The sequence below is a fragment of the Amblyomma mixtum genome, chromosome 1 (genome assembly GCF_055824585.1).
Source record: "Amblyomma mixtum isolate Tamu chromosome 1, ASM5582458v1, whole genome shotgun sequence".
NCBI lineage: Eukaryota > Metazoa > Arthropoda > Arachnida > Ixodida > Ixodidae > Amblyomma > Amblyomma mixtum.
The window spans coordinates 63,079,012-63,096,487 of NC_143012.1; the positions used below are offsets into that span (position 1 = coordinate 63,079,012).

The following is a 17,476-nucleotide window of genomic DNA, read 5'->3' on the forward strand; positions in this document are numbered from 1 at the left end:
ACCATAGAAAGGATGGTACTTTCTTTCTGGAATTTTTTTTGAAGCTCATATATTTCTGATATACACGCTTTGTGAATATTTGTAAATTATGATATGTGGTGTATGTTTTTACGTTGTAATCCCCCAACCCGTTTTAATAATAAAATAACTAGTAATACCCTAATAGTAACCATAGAAAGGATGGTACTTTCTTTCTGGAATTTTTTTTGAAGCGCATATATTTCTGATATACACGCTTTGTGAATATTTGTAAATTATGATATGTGGTGTATGTTTTTACGTTGTAATCCCCCAACCCGTTTTAATAATAAAATAACTAGTAATACCCTAATAGTAACCATAGAAAGGATGGTACTTTCTTGCTGGACATGATATAGCAGGTGTTAAATAAGTTGATAAATGCGTTTGCATCATTTAAAATCATGAAACATAAGGAGCTACGATGTGTGAGGCATGGCAAGGTGGCCATTATTTTCCTGACAGAACGCAATTAAATGGTAATGGGTTCATAAAAATAAATACTGAATTTTATTGTTTTAGGACGCCACATTATGTTACGAATTTGAAGGCCGTCATCATGGAAGGCGAAATCAATTTTTTTTTTCGATTCGCGGACAGAAACGTGGTTCGAGCTAGAGTGAACAATTTTCCCTCAAACGCTTATTAATTTGCCCTAACAACGCAGCGAATTCGACAAGTGACGTCATTGCACGTGGTGTCGTCATGGAAGCAGCTTCAACTTCTTCTACGTCGTAGCGTCGTAAAGAAGCGCCTAAACTGCAAAAGTATTTTCTGCTTTAAATATGCAGGTGACGCCATTTGAAAAATTTGCAGCGTGGAAATGCCACAGCAGCAAGTTTTCAAGAACTGCTGAAGAATCGATGTCTGGAACCACAGTGCTTATTCTGATCTTTTAAAAATGATTTTGTCTTCGATGTTGATGACCTTCAATTTCCGGGGAATAATCTTCCTTCCCGCAACAAAAGATAAAACTCTGATTGGTTATTTTAGCTATCATCTTTTAATTTAAAATTGTCATGCGAATAACGTCCAGCTTCCTACGCACTCCGCATGCAGAGATTGCCCTGAAGTAACATGATGACATAAAAAAATTTACATTAAATAACTTCAACCACCCGGTATATTCTGACCACTGGATGTAGCCACAAATGTTGAATCATAAACAACACAGTGATGCGGTTCAGAAGCGTAAACACTTGACGAGTTCACTGAACGCGCTTCCCAAAAACAGAAAATAAAACCTGCGGAGCTACAAACCAAAGATACATGTTATAAAAGTTAATCAAAATCCGCCTAAATTAAATTTAAAAAGAACGTATCTCTGCTGTCTGAGTTAGCAAAGCATCGTGGTCAATACCCCACCGTTGGCACGTGCCATACAACCGAGGCCAATAACAACAACAACAGCGCGAGATAATCTGTGCGCGTCATCTCGATACCTCCGCGGTTTCTGCCTGGGGTCTTTTTTATCATTATTGCAGCCACTTGCTAATGCCATAATTCGAAAAGAAAGTGTTTTCCCAACACCATCCCAAGGTCGTATTTGGTTTCTGAAATTATTCGATTCTAATTCGAATCAGGAGGATCGCGATCACCTTTCGTAACATAGCAAGCTTGCTATCGAGACTGCTTTTCGCATTCCTTCCAGCCGGCCAGAGCGGCCGGTATCTTAGGTAAAAATAGAGCTTTCCACGTTTTTTTGCAGCCACTAAAAAAAAAAAGAATATAGTATGCCCACAGGGACGAATTGCAACCGAGTTTTTCTGTATGCAGTAGGCCCCTTCGAATCGTGTTTGTCTTAGTGGTAGTTGTACTCTTAGAAGCTATGACCTGCGTTTGCAGACGCATAAATACGCCTCCCTTATCGAAACGAGTTTCGAGCTGTATTGATTATGTGGGTTTTTATTGGAACCCATGTATTATAACGTTTGATGGCTCGCTGCACGGCTTAAGGAATCCGCACAGACGCACCTTAGTAGAGGATTATCGCGGATGCATAGGAAGGGGTGGATTGACCTTTGTGCAGTTGCACACTTTAGTGTACCTGAGAAGACAGACAGACGGGGGTGAGCGGACATGTGATACAGGGCATCCGAAGCTCATAATGTAACCGAATAATGCATATACAGGGCGTTTCGCCTAAGACTTTACACAATTTTTAAAAATAGGCTTTTTTAGTTAGAAGAACGCTTTCTTGGGGCATAGCATTGTCAGCGGCATAGTACAACAGAATACAGCTAAGACGTCCTAACTACCAGGCTGGTTTACTAATATTGAATAGTTAACTTTCTAACTATTATAGTTAGCTTCATTAATTACTGAGAGGCGTGAAGCCCACTGTAATACCCATATCAGTTTTTATAATCTCGGAAATGCGGTTACCCTCGGCGCTGTGGCCCATCAAATTTCGGCTGTTTCTACGAGTTAATTACGCGCACTGCAGAGGTTGCTTTGCCTCTTCTCGAAAGCGCAGGTATTTTGGCGCCATGTAGCAAAATTTGTTGGGCCACAGAGCCGAGGGTAACCGCGTTTTAAAAATTCAAAAAAACTGATATGGATATTGCTTAGGGTGGGCTACGCGCCTCTTGATAATTAAGGAACCTAACAGTAATAGTTAAGAACTTAACTATTCAATATTAGTTAACAAGCCTGTTAGTTAGCCCGTCTTAGCTGAATTCTTATTAACAACACCACTGAGAATGCTATACCGAAAAAAAAGCGCTGTTCTAACTCAAAAAGCCTATCTTTTAAAAATTGTGTAAAGTCTTAGGTGAAACACCCTGTATAGCTCAGCACTTGAGCTTTTGCAGGTGATCGCCAGAGTGCGCTGGAATTTATTTTTATTTATTTACAATACTGCCAGTCTCAGTAAGAGACCGTAGCAGGTGGGCAATCAGTACAATATAGAGTTCAGTACAATACAGATAAATTACAAGCAGATCAACAAAAATGAGAACTCTTACATAAGTGTTACATAACTACTAGCAGGCAGGTTAGCAAAGAATACCTTGAAGATTCAGAACTGAAACAAAAAGAAATCAAGTATAGCAGGACTCGTTCATTCCAGCAAACATGCTAGTATTTGAAGTATTTTACAATAGAAACTAGAAGAAAGCGAAAAAGAAGGTAACAGGTGGCAATAGGCATGCAATCATCCTTAAAAATAACATGTCAAGAAATGTCAATAAGTAGCTGCTGGGCAGTCATCTGGTAAAATGTAGGGCTATTGGCTTTTCGTTTGGCTTTTTTTTTTTGCCAGCAATGACCGTCGTCTCCTGTAGTGTTAGTGTTAAGCAACTTTGCGATCTTTGTTTCCTTTTAGTGAGGTTCCGTCGCATGCAGCAATGGCCACCGAAGGGTCGCAAAACACGCATCTCGGTCCCGACGCGGAGTCGCTGCCCGATGATTTTGACGAGGGTGGCTCCCTGTGGGGCAACCTGGTTTCACGTTGCCAGCGGGCTGTGGTGTGGCTTCTGAGGCTCGGCCCGGTGCCCAAGCACTTGTGTCTGGTGCCCGACGGACACCGGCGCTTCTCCCGGGCGGCCAGCACCGACCTGCGCAAGGTGTACGCCATTGGGGCCCAGAAGTATTTCCGGGTGAGCACTCCCGCCCGAATTGCCTGTGCCATACTCCCGTGAGAACTTAACGGCGATGTATATATGGCCGTCCTTCTACGCTTTAACGCGATAGCATTAAAGGCCCAGTTACCACCTCCCCCCCCCCCAAAAAAAAAAATTCAGGGGGCACTTTGGCTCTCTAAAGTGCTGAAAGGCGAAAGCCTTTCCTGGCGCACTGTTTGGCATTCGCTGCGAGGCTGTTTGTGCTGTACTAGTGCTTTATTTGACCACACACTTTGACTACACATTACAACTACACACTTCCACTGCCGACTTTGCTTCTTTAGCACAACTCTCTGTCTGCTTCGATGAGTTCGATTGTATCCATGGCGCTGTAAGCAGTAATGGGGTATGTAATGTGGTCACCCACGGACGCCTTACGCCCCCTGTCGGAACGGACAACTATTTTATTAGTTGTCTTGAGCTCCAAAAGGGGGCGTCATGCATCCGTGGGTTAAAGTCACTGGAACTCTGAAAGTACCGCAGCTGTTTTCTCTTCGCCGCCGCGCTGCCTATTGGCCAGTTGCGATCACGTGATTAGGCGCCTCCATAGATGGTCCACTCGCTCTAGGAGCCGACGGGGCGCAGTGCTTCCGATGGGGTTGGACTGCGTGTTATACGAAGTAGCACGTTCAGTATCGCATCTGTGTGCATGTGTGTCTGTCTGTGTGCGTGCGTGTGTCTGTGTGCGTGTGCGCGCGCGTGTCCGTGCCTCTATCTGAGCGTATGTCTGGTGCGTGTGCGTGTCTCTGCGCGCGCGTGTGTCTGTGTGCGCGCAGTGTGCTGCGCGCGCGTTTGTCTGTGTGCGTGCGTGTGTTTGTGTATGCGTGTCTCTGTCAGTACATGTGTCTGCGTGCGTATCTGTGCACCGCGTGTGTCTGTGTGCGTGCGTGTGTCTGTGTATGCGTGTCTCTGTCAGTGCGTGTGTCTGCGCGCGTATCTGTGCACCGCGTGTGTCTGTGTGCGTGCGTGTGTCTGTGTATGCGTGTCTCTGTCAGTGCGTGTGTCTGCGTGCACATCTGTGCACCGCGTGCGTCTGTGTGCGTGCGTGTGTCTGTGTATACGTATCTCTGTCAGTGCGTGTGTCTGCGTGCGTATCTGCACCGCGTGTGTCTGTGTATGCGCGTCTCTGTCAGTGCGTGTGTCTGCGTGCGTATCTGTGTGCGCGCGTGTCTTTGTGCACCGCGTGTGTCTGTGTGCGTGCGTGTGCGTGTCTCTGTGCGTCGTGTGTCTGTGTGAGTGTGACAGCTATAAATGTCTTCGGAGAAGTTGCTTTACGAGATTTCGGAGAGCTCGTCGACTTTAGGGTCGCCCAACTGCCTCCCACAAGCCTCCGACCGGCTACTGACCACACGGAGGGAAGAACCGGCGGCAGGAAAGAGTAAGCGTAAAGGGAACGTTTTATACGCAGTAGACTTCCAAGTGAACCGATTTACTAAACGTTTTGTTATATCCCGCTGGTAAGTACGCAGCCTGCCGGCTTTAAAGTTTTCCGTGTCCCGAAAACATGCAGTAGCGAGCCTCTCGCGGAAGCGATAGGACAAGCCTGCTTTTTGCGTTGTTAGCTCACACCCATGGGCTCAAGAATACGAGAGGCTGCGCGGCTGTCGTGCGACGCTTTCAAGGTTTTCGAAACCCTCACCTCATCTAAGCTCTCAATCATGAATACTTTCATTAATTTTTGCGCAAAACCGATGAACAAGGCCGCCGCAAGGGAGTCTTTCTTCGCCTAGCAGACGACGCGCTCGCCGCGCTGGACCACCTCTGGCAACAACACCCCAATGTTGCCTGCGCGCCGCCCGCTGGTTGCGGTACTTTCAGAGTTCCAGTGACTTTACCGTGGGTGACCTCATTACGCCCCCTGTCAGAGCGGACAACTATTTTACTAGTTGTCGTCTGCTCCAAAAGGGGGCGTCAGGCATCCGTGGGTGACCTCATTACTCTGAATCCACGCTCTCTGTGACGTCATAACCATTTCGCCCAATCGAAAAGCGTGACACCTCTGCTGACAACCTTCTTTCGGCAACGATGAGGGATTAAAGGCTTTCGCATTAAAATTGCGGTGTCGGCGTTGTGAGCAAAAAATAACGAGCATGACTGAGGCAGGTGGTGCCAAGAAAGCAACCAAAGAAGCTGGTGGGCAGCCTAGGTCACGTGACCTTCCGGCGTGATCACGATCTGCCCACCGGATGGTGAGCAAACGGAGCAAACCGTGGTACGTGGCAGTTAATGATTTTTCGCTCGGGAACCTTGTGGCAATCGCGCAAGGTTCAGCGGACTTCAAATAATGGAGTAATTACTCATTGGCATCTACCTCAACGCAATCAGACGGTTAAAAACTGGTCCATATTGGGGGGATTCTACCAAATACTTTAGAGTAACGTCGTTCCTACTTCAAATGTATTCGGTGGCGTAGTACCAGCTATAAGTAGTACTTGTTAACTTAGTAGAGCGGTTGGCTCGGATAATGCAGGTCATGGGCTCGCTCCCCAGACTAGGCTATAAAGAGCTTACCACAAAGGAAGAAATACTGTGCGGTAGCACAGAAGTTTGGGCCAGTTGGTATCGACAGGACGAATGCTTCAACATTCGTCTTGTCGTATGTGTGTCTATTTGTTCCCTGTTTTTTCTTGTTGCTACGCTTTTTCAAGATGGCGCAAAGGAGGGAGCGCCGACTTAAAGGTAGAGGCGGCAGCGTGCAGCTCTATGTTGCGTAGAAAGTCACTGAAATGCAACGAAACCAGGACGCTAACTGGTGGTGCGCTTACTAAAACATTCCTAGCCTTTGCTGAAATTAGGTTACTTGTGATCGAAGGTAAGCGATATAAACGGAGAAAGCACTGAGAGCCGAGGACAAAGCCATTAGCATTCAAAAAATTTAAGTTCACTGATTACAATTCAGCAGTTGCCATTTTATTGAATTTGTCGCCTACATCTTGAGATATAGAGACTCTAAGCAACTCTATGAGTGAACAAAGCTGAGCTGGGACCACGATCTGCCCTGTCCGTCAAATATTTAATTCTGTCGCGCATCCTCCTCCTCTTTGCAGCTGCGCGAGTGGTGCTTCCGCGCCGGAGTGGAAGTGCTGAGCGTCTTCATGTTCAGCGTGCGAAACTTCAGCCGCAACTCGTTCGAGATGACCGCTGCCCTGAACCAAGCCAACCAGATCCACGTAGACATCGTGGACAACGTGTGAGTGGCCGTGATTGACTGCAGCCTAAGTATTTCCTCGCTAAGGATTACTCGTGCCGATAGCACAGCTGCAGTCTGTCTGAAGGGTTAACCTTTCGTTATAGTAAGCCCTTATTTCCAAGGATCGCGGAATCGCGACAGAGCAGTTTAATATAAATCGTCATCAGTCTGGTCGTGTAGAGTAAGTGCGCTGCATGAACTGGACTCCAGAAAAGGAGTACCGCATTCCAAGGTAACTCTCTCCCAAAGACGTTTCAAAGTAGACCGTCGTCCTCTGCTGGTTCGCCATGTTCGGCGTTGACGCGGAAGTCATGCTGTAATGCTCGTTCAAAGACACAAAACGACTGAACTATGAGACCGATTCTTTAGCGGCGCTAAGCTCTCTTCTTTTAAAAAAATCCGATGACACTTTAGCAACTAAAGTGTTGAGAGGCGAAAGCCGAGGACACTATGCCGCGACGACTTCTGGTGGATGTGACGTCACACCGTTCCTGTGGCTATATTAATACCCAAATTATACATCTTTCGGGGATAATAAGTGTTAATTACGCTTAATTACACATTTCTCTGTCTGCGACCATTCTGCGACAATTTTCACTATGCCGTGACGACTTCTGGTGGATGTTACGTCGCACCGTTCCCGTTGCTGTATCAACGTCCGCGCAATTTCGACGCAATTTCACCATTTTTACTATAAGTAATTAACTAATTAATCTACAGCCATCAAACTTGGCTTATAGGTTCATTTTTTTACCCTCTACCTTCAGCAGCCATTGGTTTTCTTCTATCTTCTTTAGTTCCGGAGGTAAACGCGTGTGACACGCTTTGTTATCGGACGACAGTATGAGCCATTGAAGGCTTTCGCCTTAAAAGGCGCCGCTTCTGCTCATCTTTCGGCCTGACGTTGGGACGCAAATCAGCACCACCTTCCCGGCACAAACACCTTCTCACCCTTACGCCGGCGCACGCGACGCTCAGCGCCGCGGCTTCCGAAGCACTATGGAAATATTACACACTCGCTCCAGCCGGTACACCGAACCTTCGAGGTGCCGCAAGGCGCGTCCAGCTGGCTATCATTCGTAAGGAAAGTTTCGTAATGTTCAGCCTCAGGGATTGTGTCATTTCCGCCTTTGTGTTCGGCATGAGGTTCGGCGTGAGGTTCGGTGATGTGTTCGGCTTTGCGTTCAACCTCAGGTTCGCCGCTCCTCTCTTGGAAACGGGACGACCATTTTATTGTTAAAGCAATACTAGTGGCACTTTCAGCCCGTCGCGTAGCGAGGCCGGTAGCTACCAATGACCTACCAATGACCTTCTCATATTGGATTGGATTGGATTGTATAACAAATGCATCACCACAAGTCTAACCACAAGCACCACCACCAGCTACACTACCAGCTGAACCATGGCGTAGCTACGGATATTGCTTTCGCAATTACCGGACTTAACCAAGCTAAGCCACAGCCATTTTTTTGCGTCTCCATATAATTTTTTTGGAAGAATGTCGTACGCCACAAAGGGACGAAACAGTAAGGAAACACAGAACAGGAGAGAAGCGCCTCTTTCCTGTTCTGTGTTTCCTTCCTATTTCGTCCTTTTTTGGCGTACGACATTTTTTTCAAGACGACGTACGAACTAACCCATCAAAAAGTTCTACTACACCATATAATTTGTCCCAGATTTGTCATGCTCTTTACTCCAGGGACGCGTATCGGGACGTTGGTATGTGGGCCTGCGCATGCGGTGACCTGGAGCGCCTGCCTGAGGAGCTGCGTTCTAGCCTGGCCCGAGCGGAGATCGCCACCTCAAGCAGTAGCGACGAAAGGTCAGTGCCTGCTGATCTGATGCGACGTCCCAGGTCAACAATCATGTGTATGCCGCGAAAGGTTCCTGTCGCTACTTTGTTCAAGAATGTAGAAAGAAAAGTCTAAGTTTTTGCTGTCTATGTCCGTTATTATTCTTATTCTGTACCTTACCCGCCGCGGTGGCTCAGTGGTAAGGCGCTCGTCTACCGAGCCGGAGTACCCGGGTTCGAACCCGACCGCCGCGGCCGCGTTTCGATGGAGGCGAAACGCAAGAGGCCCCCGTGTGCTGTGCGATGTCAGTGCACGTTAAGGATACCCAGGTGGTTGAAATTATTCCGGAGCCCTCCACTACGGCACCTCTTTCTCTCTTTCTTCTTTCACTCCCACCTTCCTCTCTTCCCTTGCGGCGCGGTTTAGGCGCCCGCCGAGATATATGAGACAGATACTGCGCCATTTCCTTTCCTCAAAAACCAATTTACCAATTTATTCTGCATCTTCTCCTTTCTATGAAAGTCGCTGAGGCATGTATCAGACTCCTTTAGGAAGGAGAAAACACGGCGTTCAATTCTCAGTACTTCGCGTTGCTACCAGTTTTTGAAATGGGTGCTTTTTCCAGGCATCCCTAGAAGGAAACGCTTGGATAAATGAATCTTCGACCTGCACATCGTGTAGACAAAAATAATTAGATATAATGCTTTTAGGACAAGCAGCTCCTTCGCAGTGAAGTCAAAGGATCATCGTCATAGAAAGGAGTTACACTCTCTTAACGGCTAGCCTAAATTTCACAGGAACGTCACCCTACCCGCGTTAGAGGCGGCTCTGGAGTGCAGGATAGACATCATTAATTAAGCACCGAGGTACTGTCGGGGCAAAATTACCCATGTGTTATCCCTATCTTGGGCACAGAATACGCGTCCTTAACCCGCTGGTGCGCATCAGCCAAACATCGCACATTTCTATGAATAGGAACGCTTATGTTTTTCGAAAGAAGCTAAATGGCTATTACTTAACCGTCATTGCCTAATATTCATTTAGCGCTCACTCTTACACACTTATTCTCGCTTCCGCTCTCAAGAAATATTCCTCTTACCTGAACAATTTATCACTTTGCCTTTTTCAGCCTTAAGAGGCAAGTGTCATGCGCCGCTTACAACACCAAGAACCAGATGTCCCGCATGGCGCTAGACTTGGCCCAGGCGGTCAAGGACGGCGCCATTCGTTCTGAGTGAGTGCTCACAGGGGCTTTCGTCTCCTGTCAAATTAAATGCTCTTCCGAATTAACTACCCAAACTGAGATGCTATTCAGTTTTCGGCATTCCAACTAACTGCAGGCGTTTTTGCTCATAACAGCTTGTACAACTCGCTCGCCTTGAATACAATATACTGCGCTACCTGAAGATATGAATGCCGCACAGATAACACAGACGACAATCCAAGTTGTGGTCTTAGCATCGTGCTAACAAACATGGTCCGCTGCTGCTAAGAGCAAAGATAGAGGCGTCAGTGAATGAAATATTCACTTCTTAATGCGTGTGGCGTTCTGGTTCATGTGGTTGGCTCTTCTCTGTACGTATTGCATATAGATGAAGATGATGAGTGAGTGCAGCGGAACTGGAAGTGGATGCATGTTGGTGACGTTGTATGTAGATTGTAAGGTGCAGTGCGGATCATGCTTTGGGTATCCGCTCTATTCATTACTGAAGACTCACTAACACTTCTGAACAAGAGTCACCCAACTGAAGTTGATAATTTTAACAGCCACTTTCTCTGCAAGGTGTTCGGGGAGCGGCAAGATGCAGCTACAGAGAGTTAATTTTGTTCCCAGGAGTGGTCTTTACTTGCAAGTATCAAACACTGGCTAAGTGTAATTCAAGTTTTTTTTTGGTGGACAGCAAGATCTTTGTTCACAAAGAATGCCCATGCAGTAGAATGCAGTTTTTACCTGTTCCCTTCAACACAGTGGCCAAGAGAAAATTGTCCGTCCTGGTGTTGAAAATTCATATTGGTGACCGAAGTGGTGGCCCCTTGGTTTGAATATGCGCCGTGAATGTGGAAGTGCGGGGTTCGATCCCCGCAACGTCGCCCACCAACGTGCTTTCGAGAGGTTACCCATGGCCTAACAGTCGGCCCTCTTCTTTTATTTTTATTTGGCTCCTGCCTACGATAACCTCGTGTTGGATGCAGTTTTTCTCTTGGTTTTGTTTATGACTTTGCTACGGGGGGCGGGGGGGGGATGAAGCAATTAAAAAAAGTAGATTTTAACCCAATCTAGTCCGAGCTAAAGGCATTGTAGTCTTTCTTTGCCCATGCTGCCCTTATTCATCAAACTGAAATCATAGTTTGGGCCAATGTTGGCACGAGTGGGATTCAACATGGCTGCTTACTTTGTTAGTTTGATGGACGTTTTCCGAAGTTTCAGTTCGCTGCTATGGCAGTAGGCCGCGCTGTGAAGCAATACAAAGCCTAGATTTCCACTCCTGATTTTGTATAACAGCACCACAGTGATGTACTGCGTCTCGAAGTGCTAGTTGAGTTTCCTACTGAAAAAAAAAAGAGTGTGGCGTTAGCAACCTCACCAATAAAATTGTAAACAACGTTCCCCGAACGTATCAGGCAAACACGTTATGAATCAGTCGTGGTTGCACGTTTCCCGACCTTCGCCAACAGGGACATCACCGCCGAGTTCTTCAACGAGTACGTGGCCGTCACCGAGTGCCCCGAGGCAGAGATGCTTCTTCGCTCGGCGGGCGACCAGCGATTCAGCGACTTCCAGGTGCTGCAGTGCAACTATGCCTACTTCCACTTGGACGCCAAGAAGTGGCCCGCGGTAGGCTTCAAGGACTGGGTTCGGGCCATTCTGCACTTCCAGCTGCAGTGGCCGAAGATACAGGTGACTTGCTTTCTATTAAGAACGACAGAAGGGGAAAATAGCTGGTGTGTCGAAACTTGCACCTCGCATTTTTGCTCTCCTTCACGTTTTCCTTGCCGTACTTGATATATCCGAATACGGCTTAACCCAGCAGTAAATTTCTGTCCACATTCATGACCGCCTCACTTCCTCCGTGGCATACCCAACAATTCTGGACAAAACCATTTTTGAACGGGAAAAAGTTTATGAACGCATGTTTTCACATATTGTAAGATTTCAATATAACAATAAATATATTCACAGATCTCCCCTGGGCAGGCTTGCTTTTTTTCTATTAATATTTTAATATTTTTTCTGTCTTTAAAAGCGTTCCCTATTGGATTTCTATGGCAGTCTTAACTGCTCGATGCGATCGATGGAAGCACTACAAAAGGAAGATTTTGCTACATATAAAAGAGTGGACTATGACCTTGAATATTTTAACATGAGTACATCACAGTTTTCTCAATATTCAAAACTTTTGTACAAGAATGTTGCACATGAGGGTGGTGTCACTTGTTGAAGCTTTTCACGTCACTTCACAAAAGTTAATGACAAGACGATATTACAAAGGTGAGAATTTTAATGCTTATGATTTGTTTTAAAGAGTGAAACCTTAAAATATTGAATTTTCACTGCTGTGATCGCTTAGCGAAGTAATACACAATTCTGAGGTTTGAGGTTCGTTGCGCCAAGTGATTTTTTTTTCAGCTGTATCCTACTGTGGTCAATAAACTTGCTTTACCAGAAGTAGTCCATACGATCGCAAGGCTAAATTAAGAGATAGCAGGAAAAATCTGTAATATTTCATCGCTCAAGGTTACCTTTAACCAAATTATAGTGAATGAAAAGAGAATTCTTACAATTTATTTTTTACGCATTAGTTTAGGGACCTCAGTAGAATCGAAGTGTAATAGCCTAATTTTCACTACCTTAAGGTGCTGAGTACTCTAAGGGGCGTAGTTATCAAGGATATGACGTTTACCATGTGCTATTTAATCAAAGTATGGAGCGTGTGCAGTTTGACTGGGGCTAAATAACTATTAACTGACCCATATAATGAGTAACCTGCGAGTTTCGTTTCAGTGATGACTGCAGTGGATTTCAGTCGTCTGTGTCTCGTTAATGAGAAACATTTTCTTCTTCTTGACAACGAACGCAGGCTCTCAAAGAGAGGCACAGTCGCATGTCCTCCTATGGCACGCGGCCATCAGACCCGGAGCAGGTGATACGTCAGCGTACGTTCCTTCGACACGTCCACGCTGCCAAAATCCTCAACATGGAGCGACTCGCAGGCCTGCGGAAAGACGGGGCACGCCAGTAGAGATCTCTATGTCTTTGGCTTAAAAAAGTGCAGACAGTAAGAATTACGACTGCAGGTTTTGTCCTTTCAGTGGCAACGGATGATCCGAAGAGTAGTTGTGCGTATTATATTCTCAAGAGTATTAAAATATGTGATGGTCAAATGTTTAGGGGAATCCCCCAAGGTGGAGTGAATTTGAAATAAGGGAGTAATTACTCATTGGCATCCACCCAAGCGCAGCCATACGGCTACAAAGGAAAGCTAACAGCTTTCTCAGAAACTTCGTAGTTGAAGAAAAATTCGTCCTGGTCCGGGGTTCGAACCCGGGACAACCGCTTCACCGGAGCGCTCGGGTGGATGTCAATGAGTAATTACTCCCCTATTATTAAAATATGTGACTTGTCCTTCTTCAGTGTCAAGCAGTCACTTGTGTGGTGATGTTTGTGACGAACGAATAGCGTGGAAGTTAAGTCAACGACCCAATGCCCACATCAGGACGCGCTCTGTTTCGCGGCGCAGGAGCGATTCCTACAGGTTCGTAACGCTATGCTATTTTGGTCTTGACGTCGACGGAAAATGGGCTCGCATTCTGCGTTGGTACGAGCGGGGTCTTGTCGGGCTTGGCGCCTTCTTTCCCTGTCCTAACGCTTGTTCTGCAGCAGGGTCTTCTTAGCGCCGGCGGCCGCTGGGCGCCAAGCGAGGCGCGTTGCATGGTTCAGTGACGAAGAGAAAGCACCCGGGGCTTGTGTTTGCAGATTGATCGATTGATTGATTGGTTGATTGACAACCTTTACCGAAAATCACAAAAGTATTCATCAGAGAGAGCAGCGTTGGGTCGTTAGTCCAGGACTACACTTTAATCTAGCAGTCTTCTGGGCTGCGTCGATCAGCTTAAGCCGTTCGTTGAGGTCGGAGCTGGCCAGCAGGAGCTCCCGCTGCTCTCTAAAAGTGTATTTTTTTGCAGACGGCTTGTGATGATGATGATGATGTCATAAGGCTTAATAGACGCCTGATGCAGACCATTAAGCAGCTCTTCTTCTTCCACTTCTCTCGTCATACGCAGCAGTAGCGAATAGAGAAAAGAAGAAGATAGCGCTCGCAACCACCTTTTTGTATGGCAGCGACGTCCCTTTCCCTCCTTGCCACTTGTTCCTCGCGTTCTTCTCCTCTCAACGAATGCCGACGTGAGGAGATCACGATCTTGCGAGTTGAAGCACTAACAGCCGGCGCTGTCATTTTTCTCAGTAAAGTACATGAACGCAAAAGATAAATATACTGTACAGTTAGGAACCAGAAAGGCTCAACCCAGGTGAAAATATTTCCCAGCTCAACTGGTTTATGGAACAATTTCCAGTTGGTACCAGTTGGAACCAAGTGGAACCCAGCTGGTTCCAACTGGAACCAACTGGAAATTGTTCCATAAACCATTGGAGCTGGGAAAAATTTTCGCCAGGGAAGTGGGCTCTGGGGAAGTACGATGGGGTAGAATGAGGTCACCGACATAATATTCTGCGTGCGAAATTTTCACATGGCCCCTACAGCCTGGGTGCCACGTGAGATCACTCTTCTCAAGTTTTGACGCGGTAGCGTTAGAGGCACCGTTCTCCAGAAAATCCGGTGTCGGCGTTATGGGCGAAAAATCACGGGCATGGCTCTCTGGCAGGTAGGCTCTCTGGCAGGTGGGCTCTCTGGCAGGTAGGCACTAATTAAATGAACTGCCACCTCTCACGGTGGGAAGTTTGCTCACAATCCTTCGGGCAGGCTGGGATGACGTCACAAGGTAACGTAACCTAGATGGCCCGCCTGCCACCCAGGCGGGTGGCACCCAGCCACCGAGCTCTTCAAGGTTGCAGACGGACCGAACAAAACACCGGCGAAATCGGCGAGTTGGAGCTTAGTGCTGGGGCACTGGAATAATTGTTTTATTGAATAACTGTTATCAGAAGCACTTGTTTGCTCATCGCTACTTGTTACAGATTCACGAGCACACAGTAATGTTCGAATAAGTGCTTCAAACGCTGCCACATTTCAAAAAATTGTTCGTGACCCGCTTTTTGCATGCGTTGCCCATCTACAAGCTGAGCTAACCATAACCCCAGAATCATCTAAACTGGAAAAACATGGCATTGTCACAGCGAACTTTTCAAAGCTTTATAAGCTGTTCACGGAAATATTTACGAAACGGTGCGCACTCATATCCGCTAGACAGCACACGGTATTTTATGGGCAGTTATCGTCTGAACTCCCCGTTGGTTTTAATTCGAATATTTTTGAACTGATACAATTTTTGTCCGTTACTGAACACACTTCAAACAGTTTATGAGCACAGAATGAACGAGAGTCTGCAGTCATCGGTATGCAGCCTTGTCCAAGCGCGTAGCGCTGCCTTGCTTCAATACAGCCGTCATCCCGCATTGAGTTGCCGACGTTCACACAAGTGATAAACCAACCGAAAACTACGGAAACGAGCGAAAAGGCAACTCTAGCATATGAGTTAGAGGTTTTGTAAGCTGAACACTACAGGCATAACCACGCACACAACAAAAAAAGTTGATGTCGACGTTGTCGGTTCAAAACACGGCACAAATACAAAGGTAGAAGAACTATATACTGTACTAATAGACATTCACTTGCCAACGTCTTAAACTAAGGCGACAGGCTATTAGTGTTTGCTGCCGACGGAACCAATAGAGGGGGTGCTTTTCCTCGACTTGGATTTTTCACGGCGGCCGTGGTTTCCTCGGAGGTTCCTGCTTTCTGGAGTGCCCCGATCTTCTTTCTGTTCCAGCGTGTTCCTCATGTGCTCCATGCTTTGTTGTCTGGTAATGGAAGAGCGTCTGACGGCAGTCCTGGCGCACTCTGCTGTTGTGTTTCGAGGCAGCATTCTCAGGACAGGCAGGGAGGCGAACATGAGGCTTCCAGACACGGCGAAGACCAAGTCCTCTCGGCCCATGGAATTCAACCGCGCGATGACAGCGGCGGACACGGCGCCCAAACCACCGAACCCGTAAATCCAACCGAAGGCGGTCCCTCGAACTGCCGTCGGGAAGAGCTCCAGGCTATACGCGCCCCACACAATGTTTCCGATCAGACCAAGCGCCTTAGCGCAGAGGGCCAGGGCTTGGCTCAGTATCACTGGCTCGAATCCGGAGGTGAGGCTTAACAGACAGAGAACGGTGCCGAGCATGGTGAAACAGGTGCTGATGAACACGAGCATAGTCACTCTCGTTATCACAAATAGCATTGCGGCCAAGCTCAACATGACGACGCCGAAGGATATCCAGGGCAGTATGGTGGCGCGTCGCATCACAGAAGACAGAACCACCACTCGCAGAACGAAGAATATTGAGAAGCAGGAGAAGAAGGCGACAAGAGTGCGCTTGCGAACGGACACTCCTTGAAGCGCATCCAGGTCGAACGAACGGATACTGTGATCACTCTTTCCGGCTGCTTTAGTCTTCAGCTTGTTCATTAGGATCGATGTGTTTTCCAGGGGAAATAAGTTTACCTGGGCGGCCGCTAGCATGGCATCTTCTGTCTCCCGAAAGCGGCCCTTCGCCACAAGCCACCTGGGGGACTCGATCACCACGCACAAAGCCGAGGCGGATAAGTACGTCGGCGCCAGGAAAACTGCTTGCTTCAAGGCCCAGTGAATTTTCAATGGTGCCATGATCGCCAGCCACAGATCTGTAATGACGGCCGCAAGGGCTCCGGCAATCACGACGTGTAGGGGTCTGTTTTCGTGCGTTGTCACCTCGAACAAGAGGACACCGGTGATGACGTTCGTGGCGGAAACGCTTCCTGAGGCGATCAGTTTCATTGAAACGTGCACAGCGTAGGTGGTAGCGACGCAGAGACCAACCGTCGACGCTAGCAGGATCCCCACCGACGTCATAAGGACCGGCCTACGTCCCTTAGCGTCAGCGGCAGACCCAGCTGTGATACCGAACGCGGCTACGCTGAACATGCTTACGATGGCGACGGCATGGAGGAGGATCTTCCTGTCGCACACCAGGTCCCATTGGGTCACTATCGACGTCACAGTTCCTTCGTCGTCATAGTCCCACGCTGTGCATGCGACCGTACTTGTGTCGTTGAGATCATTGGGGTATTGGTACATTCGGCATCTGCTGTGCTGTCCGTCTGCTTCACGAGGAATGGCCGCGTGTTTCCACTCGATCCAGGATTCGTTCGCGGAAGGTGGTCGCTTGCACCAGTGGTCGACATCCTTCGATATAAGCGGGATAGAGAACATATGGTTAAAAAGACTAAAGATGGAGAGGACGCAGAGTGCCAGCATACGCCTCTGGATGACGCCGTGACCGAAGCCGTCGTTGCAGTCGAATTCTTCACTGGCTATGAGGTCTCTGCCTTCTAGGCGTCCAGGACACAGGAGGTCCATGTCTTCTCCGTCGCTCTGATGTCTTTTCCTCTGATTTTCGCAGTCACTTCGCTTACGTTCTTTCCTAAGCTTGCGGAATGATTATGGCGGCCAGCTTCTTCCTCTTCTTTTCAGCCCAGAACATTCGCTTCTTTTTCATCGCCTTTAGTTTTGCCTACTGTAAAAGAAGCAATTTTTCCACGGTAACCACGAACAAGAATTACTAAAGAAGCGAAAACAGAGGAAGCTGA

The 17,476-nt window shown here is 47.4% G+C and overlaps 2 protein-coding genes across 2 annotated transcripts; one reads left to right on the forward strand and one right to left on the reverse strand.

Moving 5' to 3' along the window:
• Positions 1 to 3,365: 3,365 nt before the first annotated feature.
• LOC149366495 (uncharacterized) lies at positions 3,366 to 12,961 on the forward strand. The gene is made up of 6 exons (XM_089560617.1): positions 3,366 to 3,617; positions 6,689 to 6,831; positions 8,531 to 8,653; positions 9,754 to 9,858; positions 11,301 to 11,523; positions 12,704 to 12,961. Exons 1-6 carry the CDS (start codon positions 3,366 to 3,368, stop codon positions 12,863 to 12,865), a joined length of 1,008 nt encoding a protein of 335 aa, XP_089416743.1. The 3' UTR covers positions 12,866 to 12,961.
• A 2,545-nt stretch (positions 12,962 to 15,506) lies between these two features.
• Positions 15,507 to 17,246, reverse strand: LOC149366496 (solute carrier family 22 member 7-like). The gene has a single exon (XM_089571082.1). It carries the CDS (start codon positions 17,244 to 17,246, stop codon positions 15,507 to 15,509), a length of 1,740 nt encoding a protein of 579 aa, XP_089427208.1.
• Between the last annotated feature and the right edge of the window lie 230 nt (positions 17,247 to 17,476).